General features: G+C 40.3%; 1 protein-coding gene across 4 annotated transcripts in view; it reads right to left on the reverse strand.

The window, feature by feature from the left end:
- Positions 1-12,169, reverse strand: part of LOC106604576 (gamma-aminobutyric acid receptor subunit alpha-2) — a 58,058-nt gene that overhangs the window by 19,775 nt on the left and 26,114 nt on the right. For all 4 annotated transcript variants that reach the window (XM_014199350.2, XM_014199351.2, XM_014199347.2 and 1 more), the window contains one exon: positions 3,766-3,918. In XM_014199350.2, coding sequence (XP_014054825.1) covers positions 3,766-3,918 — 153 coding nt within the window. The remainder of the gene's footprint in view (positions 1-3,765; positions 3,919-12,169) is intronic.

The following is a 12,169-nucleotide window of genomic DNA, read 5'->3' on the forward strand; positions in this document are numbered from 1 at the left end:
CCTACCCAGTAACTAGAATATGCATATACTTATTATATATGGATAGAAAACACTCTAAAGTTTCCAAAACTGTTTGAATGGTGTCTGTGAGTATAACAGAACTCATTTGGCAGGCAAAACCCTGAGACATTTTCTGACAGGAAGTGGATACCTGATGTGTTGTATTGACTTTAAACCTCTCCCATTGAAAAACACAGGGGTTTAGGAATATTTTGGCACTTCCTATTGCTTCCACTAGATGTCACCAGCCTTTACAAAGTGTTTTGAGTCTTCTGGAGGGAGATCTGACCGAACAAGAGCCATGGAACGGTGATGTCCCATTAGACACCTGGCGCGCTACTTCATGTTGGGTACCCTCGTTCCAATACGTTATAAAAGGCTATGCATTCGTCCACCTTGAATATTATTCATGTTCTGGTTAAAAAAGGCCCTAATGATTTATGCTATACAACGTTTGACATGTTTGAACGAACGGAAATATATTTTTTCCCCTCGTTCATGACGAGAAGTCCGGCTGGCTTACATCATGTGCTAACGAGACGGAGATTTTTGGACATAAATGATGAGCTTTTTTGAACAAAACTACATTCGTTATGGACCTGTGATACCTGGAAGTGACATCTGATGAAGAGAATCAAAGGTAATGGATTATTTACATAGTATTTTCGATTTTAGATCTCCCCAACATGACGTCTAGTCTGTATCGCAACGCGTATTTTTCTGGGCACAGTGCTCAGATTATTGCAAAGTGTGATTTCCCAGTAAGGTTATTTTTAAATCTGGCAAGTTGATTGCGTTCAAAAGATGTAAATCTATAATTCTTTAAATGACAATATAATATTTTACCAATGTTTTCTAATTTTAATTATTTAATTTGTGACGCTGACTTGACTGCCGGTTATTGGAGGGAAACGATTTCCTCAACATCAATGCCATAGTAAAACGCTGTTTTTGTATATAAATATGAACTTGATAGAACTAAAAATGCATGCATTGTCTAACATAATGTCCTAGGAGTGTCATCTGATGGAGATTGTAAAAGGTTAGTGTATCATTTTAGCTGGTTTTATGGTTTTGGTGACCCTGTCTTTGACTTGACAAAACATTACACACAACTCTTGTAAATGTACTGTCCTAACATACTCTAAATTTATGCTTTCGCCGTAAAACCTTTTTGAAATCGTAAAACGTGGTTAGATTAAGGAGATGTTTATCTTTCAAATGGTGTAACATAGTTGTATTTTTGAAAAATTTGAATTTTGACATTTATTTGGATTCAAATTTGCCGCTCTTGAAATGCACCTGCTGTTGATGGAGTGCACCACAGGTGGCACGCTAGCGTCCCACCTAGCCCCAAGAGGTTTTAAGCTAGCCTTCCTCTTGGCCACTAGCACTCGATTAAATTACCTTGCTACAGGAAGAATGAAAATTCACTTGGCTTTTCAGGCTGTCGCACAGGATTGCATTTAAAGTGTTGCTCATTCATTGCACAGCAACACAAACAGCTATTGGGGCTGCAGAGGGGGTTGGAAGACAGGCTAACGCACACACAGGGCACATCCCCAAGGCTCCTGGCACCACAGAGAAACACTGAACCGCAGTTAGACACGCAGAGGGGTTCGTCTAGGACAGTGGTTCCCAAACCTTCAAACATTCACCCTCCAGCTGCGTGCCTCCTCTAGCACCAGGGTCAGCGCACTCTCAAATGTTGTTTTTTTCCATCATTGTAAGCCTGCCACACACACACACTATATGATACATTTATTAAACATAAGAATGAGTGTGAGTTTGTCACAACCCGGCTCGTGGGTAGTGACAAAGAGCTCTTATAGGACCAGGGCACAAATAATAATAATAATCTATAATTTCTCTCTTTATTTAACCATTTTACATATAAAACCTTATTTGTTCATCGAAAATTGTGAATAACTCACCACAGGTTAATGAGAAGGGTGTGCTTGAAAGGATGCACATAACTCTGCAATGTTGGGTTGTATTGGAGTCCCAGTCTTAAATCCTTTTCCACACACAGTCTGTGCCTGTATTTAGTTTTCATGCTAGTGAGGGCCCAGAATCCACTCTCACATAGGTACGTGGTTGCAAAGGGCATCAGTGTCTTAACAGCGCAATTTGCCAAGGCAGGATACTCTGAGCGCAGCCCAATCCAGAAATCTGGCAGTGGCTTCTGATTAAATTTTCACAGAACCACTTGTTGCAATTTCGATGAGGCTCTCTTGTTCAGATATCGGGTAAGTGGACTGGAGGCAGGGCATGAAAGTACCTGTAATTGCGCACCCAAGTCAGTCAGGTGCTTCGCTATACCACATTTGACACTGTCCGTAAGCTGGAGTTCATTTGCACACAAACAAATCATACAATGATGGAAAGACCTGTGTGTTGTCCTTGTTAATGCAGACAGAGAAGAGCTCCAACTTCTTAATCATGTCCTCAATTTTGTCCCGCACATTGAATATATTTGCGGAGAGTCCCTGTAATCCTAGATTCAGATCATTCAGGGGAGAATAAACATCAGCCAGATAGGCCAGTCATGTGAGAAACTCATCATCATGCAAGCGGTCAGACAAGTGAAAATGATGGTCAGTAAAGAAAACTTTAAGCTTGTCTCTCAATTTAAAATAACTTGTCAATACTTTGCCCCTTGATAACCAGCGCACTTCTGTATGTTGTAAAAGCATTACATGGTCGCTGCCCATATCATTGCATAGTGCAAAAAATACATGAGAGTTCAGGGACCTTGCTTTAACAAAGTTATCCATTTTCACTGTAGTGTCCAAAACGTCTTTCAAGCTGTCAGGCATTCCCTTGGCAGCAAGAGCCTCTTGGTGGATGCTGCAGTGTACCCAAGTGGTTTCGGGAGCAATTGCTTGCATGCACGTTACCACTCCACTATGTCACCTTGTTAATGTGGTTGGATGTTAATTATTTGACTAGGATGCCTGTATTTGACATTGTGTTGTTATTTCGCTGAACACTAGATGGTTTCATTTGATTTTTGGCAGTGAAACGAGGCTACTCAGATGAGAAAAAAACCTCACCCAAATGTATAGCCCCGTTGGAAAACATAAATGGACTGTTTTAAAAAGATATATACAGTTGAAGTTGGAAGTGTACATACTCCTTAGCCAAATAAATTTCAACTCAGTATTTCACAATTCGTGATATTTAATCCTAGTAAAAATTCCCTGTCTTAGGTCAGTTAGAATCACCACTTTATTTTAAGAATGTGAAATGTCAAAATAATAGTAGAGAGAATTATTTATTTTTTATGGAATTTTCCAAGCTGTTCAAAGGCACAGTCAACTTAGTGTATGTAAACTTCTGACCCACTGGAATTGTGATACAGTGAATTATAAGTGAAATAATCTGTCTGTAAACAATTGTTGGAAAAATGACTTGTGTCATGCACAAAGTAGGATGTCCTAACAGACTTTCCAAAACTTTAGTTTGTTAACAAGAAATTTGTGGAGTAGTTGAAAAACGAGTTTTATTGACTCCAACCTAAGTGTATGTAAACTTCCGACATCAACTGTATGTATGTATGTATGTATGTATGTATGTATGTATGTATGTATGTATGTATGTATGTATGTATGCATGTATGCATGTATAAAATAAAAATATATATCACTTTTTTATTTGCCGTACCCTGACGGCATTGCGCATACCCCTGAGGGTACGCGTACCCCAGTTTGGAATACCTGGTCTAGGATAACATCACTGTCGGATAAGGAGCCCCATACTCACCAAACACAGTCCTAGCTGGCACGGACTCTCTGTTCAGCCAGAAGGACACCTGGGAGAGGATGACGGTCATAATGCATGGTAGATAGGTCTGGATCACAAAGTAGCCAATCTTCCGCTTCAAATGGAAATGTGCCGTCATGACAGTGTATTCGCCTGTAGAGAGAGAGTGCTTTATTCATTTATATGGCCTCAACTACAGTGCCACTCTTTGAAGGATAGCGTTATTTATTTACATCCGATTCTATTCATTTTTTCACCAGTTCATATGTGAATTCATAATAATATGGATGTGGATGCTTTGGGTTGGATATGCAATGTTCAAAAAACTATGGACTTTTCAGAGTTCAAACAATAAGCCTATTGAATAAAGCTTTGTACATTGTATAACCGCAATGCAAAACTAAACCTCTAACGAGGATATTCAATTATGCCAATGCCGCAGCAGCATGCATGACTTGTAATGGGAGAATATCTCAAAGAGAACCCAAGATGAGATGAGAAAGATGTTTACCCGTGTCAACAGAACAGAGAAATAGATCACATTTGCTTTGATTCTGCAATGACGACCTTGATACTGCAACTTGGCAGAAGGAAACTCCTTTTCAGCAGACTGGAGGGAGGGAATTTTCCCCACCTAATCCCAAAATATTTATTATTCCCTGTTATTTGAGAGCACTTACAGTATTGCCTGCTTTCACCCCATTTACAGGGAGTCTTAATGCTCTCTCGCTCTCCTGTCTTTACACACACGTTATGGTCTTCTATACTCGTGAGGACCTAACATACATTTCCATTCAAAATCCTATTTTCCCTAAACCTTAACATAAACTTATCCTGTAGCCCTAACCACCAACTCCTTACCCTAACCCTAATTCTAACCCTAATTGTAACCCTAACCTTAAATCTAACCCTTAAGCTTAAAATAGCCAATGTCCTCATGGGGACGTGGGAAATGGGGGAGGTTAATTTGCATGCCTGCCCTGATGTCTCTCTGTCGTGGATGGGGAGGTTAATTTGCATGCCTGCCCTGATGTCTCTCTGTCGTCGATGGGGGGAGAGAATCTGCGAGACGTGGTGGGATTTACTCCAGAGAAGCTTACGCATGCTTCCCTGCGAGCGGGAAGACTGTAATTACAGGATGAAGATGATAATCACTCCACAGACACCGACATAACAGACATAAGGTCCTCTACCGCCATTGCAATCAAGTGGCTCAATCAAGTGGCTCAAACACCAAAAGATTGTGGAGCATTTTGTGTAGATCGGTAAAACAAATCCCAATTAACTGGGTCTCAATATCCAGGCTCCATGTCAACAATTTGTGGAAATTGTGCAATGGGGTAAATACTTGTTATTGGCTCTTTATCTGTGGCTTAACAATGCCAAATTAAAAACCTCTACGGGATCGGTGTCCCTCCACTGGGACAGTTGAGCTAACGTGCACTAATGTGATTAACATGAAATTGTAAGTAATATGAAAAGATTCCTAGGACATAGACATGTCTTATATGTGCAGAAAGCTTAAATTATTGTTAATCTAACTGCACTGTCCAATTTACAGTAGATATTATAGTGAAACAATACCATGCTATTGTTTGTGGAGAGTGCAACAACAACAAAACTTTTATCATGGCAACTGGTTTGATACATTCACCTCTGAAGGTAAATAATATACTTACATTCAATAATCTTGCTCTGATTTGTCATCCTGAGGGTCCCAGAGATAAACTGTAGCATAGTTTTGATTGATAAAATCAATTTTTATATTCAAATGTAGGAACAGTGTTCTACAGTTTAACCTGTTAGGGCTAGGGGGCAGTATTGACACGGCCGGATAAAAAACGTACCCGATTTAATCTGGTTACTACTCCTGCCCAGTAACTAGAATATGCATATAATTATTGGCTTTGGATAGAAAACACCCTAAAGTTTCTAAAACTGTTTGAATGGTGTCTGAGTATAACAGAACTCATATGGCAGGCCAAAACCTGAGAAGATTCCATGCAGGAAGTGGCCTGTATGACAAATTGTGTTTCATCTTGGCTCTTTTTATTGAAGACTGAGGATCTTTGCAATAACGTGACACTTCCTACGGCTCCCATAGGCTCTCAGAGCCCGGGAAAAAGCTGAACGATATCGAGGCAGGCTCTGGCTGAAACACATTATCGCTTTTGGCAAGTGGCCGATCAGAGTACTATGGGCTTAGGCGCGTGCCCGAGTCGACCGAATGCTTTATTTTCTTTCGTCTGTTTACCTAAACGCAGATTCCCGGTCGGAATATTATCGCTTTTTTATGAGAAAAATTGCATAAAAATTGATTTTAAACAGCAGTTGACATGCTTCGAAGTACGGTAATGGAATATTTAGAATTTTTTTGTCACGAATTGCGCCATGCTCGTCACCCTTATTTACGCTTTCGGATAGTGTCTTGAACGCACGAACAAAACGCCGCTGTTTGGATATAACTATGGATTATTTTGAACCAAACCAACATTTGTTATTGAAGTAGAAGTCCAGGGAGTGCATTCTGACGAAGACAGCAAAGGTAATAACATTTTTCTTATAGTAAATCTGACTTTGATGAGTGCTAAACTTGCTGGGTGTCTAAATAGCTAGCCCTGTGATGCCGGGCTATCTACTGAGAATATTGCAAAATGTGCTTTCACCGAAAAGCTATTTTAAAATCGGACATATCGAGTGCATAGAGGAGTTCTGTATCTATAATTCTTAAAATAATTGTTATGCTTTTTGTGAACGTTTATCGTGAGTAATTTAGTAAATTCACCGGCAGTGTTCGGTGGGAATGCTAGTCACATGCTAGTCACATGCTAATGTAAAAAAGCTGTTTTTTTATATAAATATGAACTTGATTGAACAAAACATGCATGTATTGTATAACATAATGTCCTAGGGTTGTCATCTGATGAAGATCATCAAAGGTTAGTGCTACATATAGCTGTGGTTTGGGTTTATGTGACATTATATGCTAGCTTGAAAAATGGGTGTCTGAATATTTCTGGCTGGGTACTCTGCTGACATAATCTAATGTTTTGCTTTCGTTGTAAAGCCTTTTTGAAATCGGACAGTGTGGTTAGATTAACGAGAGTCTTATCTTTAAAATGGTGTAAAATAGTCATATGTTTGAAAAATTGAAGTTTTTGCATTTTTGAGGAATTTGAATAACGCGCCACGGGATTACACTGGCTGTTGAGTAGGTGGGACGCAAGCCCATAGAGGTTAAATCCCTGCTGTGTCTGGCTCCACACCCACCCCGCCCGGCCATCTAGATGTGTAAAGGAGGCCCCGGTGCACAACTGAGCAAGAGGACAAGGACATTAGAGTGTCTAGTTTGAGAAACAGACGCCTCACAAGTCCTCAACTGGCAGCTTCATTAAATAGTACCTGCAAAACACCAGTCTCAACGTCAACAGTGACGAGGCGACTCCGGAATGCTGGCCTTCTAGGCAGAGTTGCAAAGAAAAAGCCATATTTCAGACTGGCCAATAAAAAGAAAAGTAATATGGACAAAAGAACAGACTGGACAGAGATATGGCTTTTTCTTCATAACTCTGCCTAGAAAGCCAGCATCCCAGAGTTGCCTCTTCACTGTTGATGTTGAGACTGGTGTTTTGCAGGTACTATTTAATGAAGATGCCAGTTGAGGACTTGTGAGGCGTCTGTTTCTCAAACTAGACACTAATGTACTTGTCCTCTTGCTCAGTTGTGCACCGGGGCCTCCCACTCCTCTTTATATTCTGGTTAGAGATAGTTTGCGCTGTTCTGTGAAGGGAGTAGTACACAGCGTTGTACGAGATCTTCCATTTCTTGGCAATTTCTCACATGGAATAGCCTTTATTTCTCAGAACAAGAATAGACTGAGGAGTTTCAGAAGAAAGGGCTTTGTTTCTGGCCATTTTGAGCCTGTAATCGAACCCACAAATGCTGATGCTCCAGATACTCAACTAGTCTAAAGAAGGCCAGTTTTATTGCTTCTTTATTCAGAACAACAGTTTTCAGTTGTGCTAACATAATTGCAAAAGGGTTTTCTAATGATCAATTAGCCTTTTAAAATGATAAACTTGGATTAGCAAACACAACGTGCCATTGGAACACAGGAGTAATGGTTGCTGATAATGGGCCTCTGTACACTTACACAGATATTCCATAAAAATCTGACATTTCCAGCTACAATAGTCATTTACAACATTAACAATGTCTACACTGTATATCTGATACATCTTATGTTATTTTAAATGGACAAAATCTTTTATTTTCTTTAAAAAACAAGGACATTTCGAAGTGACCCCAAACTTTTGAACGGTAGTGTACATATTACCTAAAGTACCTCGACTAACCTGTACCCCCGCACATTGATTCGGTACCGGTACCCCCTGTATATAGCCTCGCTACTGTTATTTTATTGTTGCTCTTATTTTTTACTTTAGTTTAGTTAGTAAATATTTTTCTTAACTGCATTGTTGGTTAAGGGCTTGTAAGCATTTCACAGTAAGGTCTACAACTGTGGTATTCGGCGAATGTGACAAATAGAATTTGATTTGAACCCTCCTGCCTCAGCCAGGGTTGGGAGGGCCAGAAACATGGATCTTACCCTTCACCCCTGGCTGAAGATAACCAACAGTGCACCTCAGCCACGCTCAAGGTCCTAAACGATATCATAACTGCCATCGATATAAAACAGTACTGTGCAGCCGTCTTCATCGACCTGGCCAAGGCTTTTGACTCTGTCAATCACCGTATTCTTATCGGCAGACGCAACAGCCTTGGTTTCTCTAATGACTGCCTCGCCTGGTTCACTAACTACTTCTCAGATCGAGTTTAGTGTGTCAAATCGGAGGGCCTGTTGTCCGGACCTCTGGCAGTTTCTATGGCGGTGCCACAGGGTTCAATTCTCAGGCCGACTTTTTTCTCTGTATATCACTGATGTCGCTCTTGCTGCGTGTGATTCTTTGATCCACCTCTACGCAGATGACACCATTCTGTATACTTCTGGCCATTCTTTGGACACTGTGTTAACCTGTTGGAGATAGGGGGCAGTATTTGCACGGCCGGATAAAAAAAACGTACCCGATTTAATCTGGTTACTACTCCTGCCCAGTAACTAGAATATGCATGTAATTAGTAGATTTGGATAGAAAACACTAAAGTTTCTAAAACTGTTTGAATGGTGTCTGAGTATAACAGAACTCATATGGCAGTCAAAACCCTGAGACAAATCCTAACAGGAAATGGAAATCTGATGTGTGGAATCACTTCAAACCTTTGCCATTGAAACACACAGGGACTTATTAATCATTTAGCACTTCCTAAGGCTTCCACTAGATGTCAACAGTCTTTACAAAGTGGTTTGAGTCTTCTATGGTAGAAACTGACCCAAAGAGAGGCTTGGGAAGTTGGTCACAGGGGGAGGGCTATTACTACTATGACGCGGGTGCCATTGGGAAACCTTTTGTTCTGAAACGTTTAGTAAGAAAATGCAATCGTCCGCCTTGAATATTATTGAAGCTCTGGTTGAAAAAGGCCCTAAAGATTTATGTTATACAACGTTTGACATGTTTGAACGAACATGTCCCGCGCGCTTCAGTACATTATGAGTAGCCTTCGGAACGCGCTAACAAGAAGGAACTATTGGGACATAAATTATTAACTTTTTCAAACAAAACTACATTTGTTGTGGACCTGGGATTCCTGCAAGTGCCTTCTGATGAAGATAATCAAAGGTAAGGGAATATTTACAATAGTATATTTGATTTTAGATGGTTCCAAGATGGCGCTAACATGTATCGCCTAGCCTATTTTTCTGAGCATACCACGTCGTTTATTGCAAAGTGTGATTTCCCAGTAAAGTTATTTTTAAATCTGGCAATGCGGTTGCATTCACGAGATGTTAATCTATAATTCTTTGAATGACAATATTACATTTTAACAATGTTTTCGAATAGTAATTTTGTAAATTGTAGCGCTGATCCACCGGAAGCATTTGAGGGAAAATATTTTCTGAACGTCACACGCCGATGTAAAATGCTGTTTTTATATATAAATATGAACTTTATCGAACAAAAAAAATGCATGTATTGTGTAACATGATGTCCTAGGAGTGTCATCTGATGAAGATTGTCAAAGGTTAGTGCTGCATTTAGCTGTGTTTTGGGTATTTGTGATGCATGCTAGTTGCTTTGAAAATGGCAGTGTGATTTTTTTTGTCAAGGTACTCTCCTAACATAATCTAATGTTTTGCTTTTGCTGTAAAGCCTTTTTGAAATCGGACAACGTGGTTCGATTCAGGAGAGGTGTATCTATAAAATGGTGTAAAATAGTCATATGTTTGAGAAATTGAAGTTATAGCATTTATGAGGTTTTGTATTTCGCGCGACGCGATTCCACTGGCTGTTGACTAGGGTGGGACGCAAGCGTCCCACGTTCCCATACAGGTTAACAAACCTCCAAACGAGATTCAACACCATACAACACTCCTTACGAGGCCTCCAACTGCTCTTAAATGCTAGTAAAACGAAATACATACTCTTCAACCAATCGCTGCCCGCACCCGCCCGCCCGACTAGCATCACTACTCTGGACGGTTCTGACTTATGTGAATATGTGGACAGAATATGTGGACAACTACAAATACCTAGGTGTCTGGTTAGACTGTAAACTCTCCTTCTAGACTCACATTAAGAATCTCCAATCCAAAGTTACATCTAGAATCGGCTTCCTATTTCGCAACAAAGCCTCCTTCACTCATGCTGCCAAACTTACCCTCGTAAAACTGACTATCCTACCGATCCTTGACTTCGGCGATGTCATTTACAAATTAGCCTCCAACACTCTACTCAGCAAATTGGATGCAGTCTATCACAGTGCCATCCATTTCGTCACCAAAGCCCCATATACTACTAAAACCAACACCCCCATTTGGCTGCCTTTCCTTCCAGTTCTCTGCTGCCAATTACTGTAACGAATTGCAAAAATCACTGACTTATATCTCCCTCACTGTAAATAGAGATGGTGGTGGTGAGGGACTCTTCACTGTTCTATTGTGGAAGATGGGAGATGCCCTCCCCTATAGCTTGTTAAATCAGCCACATTTGATTGGGAATGGAGTAGACCAGGGGAAGGATGCCTTTCTAGCAAATGAGCAATGCACGCTCATTCCAGAAGGAGGCAGGAGACAGGGCAGCTTGACATACTCCTCTGTGGGTGCAAATGAAGATGGAGAGCCTGGTTCTAGATAGCTTCAGCCTCCTGTCGGCACTGATGACGCCAGCACACCCACACTTGAGATGCTAATGTCCAATGCATCTGATGGAATCTAGGCCAAACTTTTGTCCTCTGAGCAAGTTGACGTTTAATGGGATGAATCTTGTCCTGGAGGTAGAGCTGTATGATTTCCCCTAAATGGGCCAGCTGCAAAGTCAAAATTGGCTATATATCATTAAAAAAATAATGAAAACAAAAATATGCTTTTTGGTCTTTAATTTAAGGTTTTGGTTAGGATTAATGTTAGAAGTGTGGTTAGGTTTAAAATCAAATGTATGACTTTGTGGCTGTGCCAGCTAGTGACTAATATGCCAAGCTGCCTACAGTACATGAGTCACCCCAATAAATGCCAACCTGTGACCTCTGATAAAGGACAGAGGGAAGCATGGGCTAGAGTGCCTATGTAGGACTGCTGCCATTGACCCAGGTGAGGGGGATAAAGACAAATAGATAAAGATGAAATGTCAAAAAGGCTTGAATACACTTGATTGGTTAGAAAACAAACCCACAATATTTTCATTAAAGGTCCAATTCAGCCTTATATATATATCTCAAATCATTGCTGGGTAACAAATAAGTACCTTACTGTGATTTTTTTCAATCAATATGGTCCTAAATAAACAAAAACAGCTTAGCAAAGCATTTCCCTAGGACCGTCTGAGAGTGTTATGAGTGGGGAGGGAAAAACTGAAAACCTGCTGTAATTGGCAGAGGTTTGGAACTCTCTTATTGGTCTATTAACCTAAAGAGGCTGACATTTCAGACTGTGGTTTCAAACAGCTCTTACACTAAAGGGACATTATCATAATTTTCACAATTTCACAGTATTATTCCAACCTTACTTCTAATGCTATTTTGTCATTTTCTGTCCACACATTTGCGTTGGAGAACACCCCTCTGTTCTCTCTATGTGAGTCAATGTAAAAATATAACAAAATGAAGTGATTTGCTAAAAGTATTTTGCTGTTATGCTCGTGGTCCTATTGCAAGATGTCCCTTGCACTCAAGCCTCAGTCACCCAAGATGTCCCTCGCACTCAAGTACAGTCACCCATGCTAAATGACCTAGTTTACCCCCACGGTTGATGACACACTGACACAGTGCTGATGAATGATTCATTTAAAGT

The sequence above is a fragment of the Salmo salar genome, chromosome ssa05 (genome assembly GCF_905237065.1).
Source record: "Salmo salar chromosome ssa05, Ssal_v3.1, whole genome shotgun sequence".
Taxonomy (NCBI): Eukaryota; Metazoa; Chordata; class Actinopteri; order Salmoniformes; family Salmonidae; genus Salmo; species Salmo salar.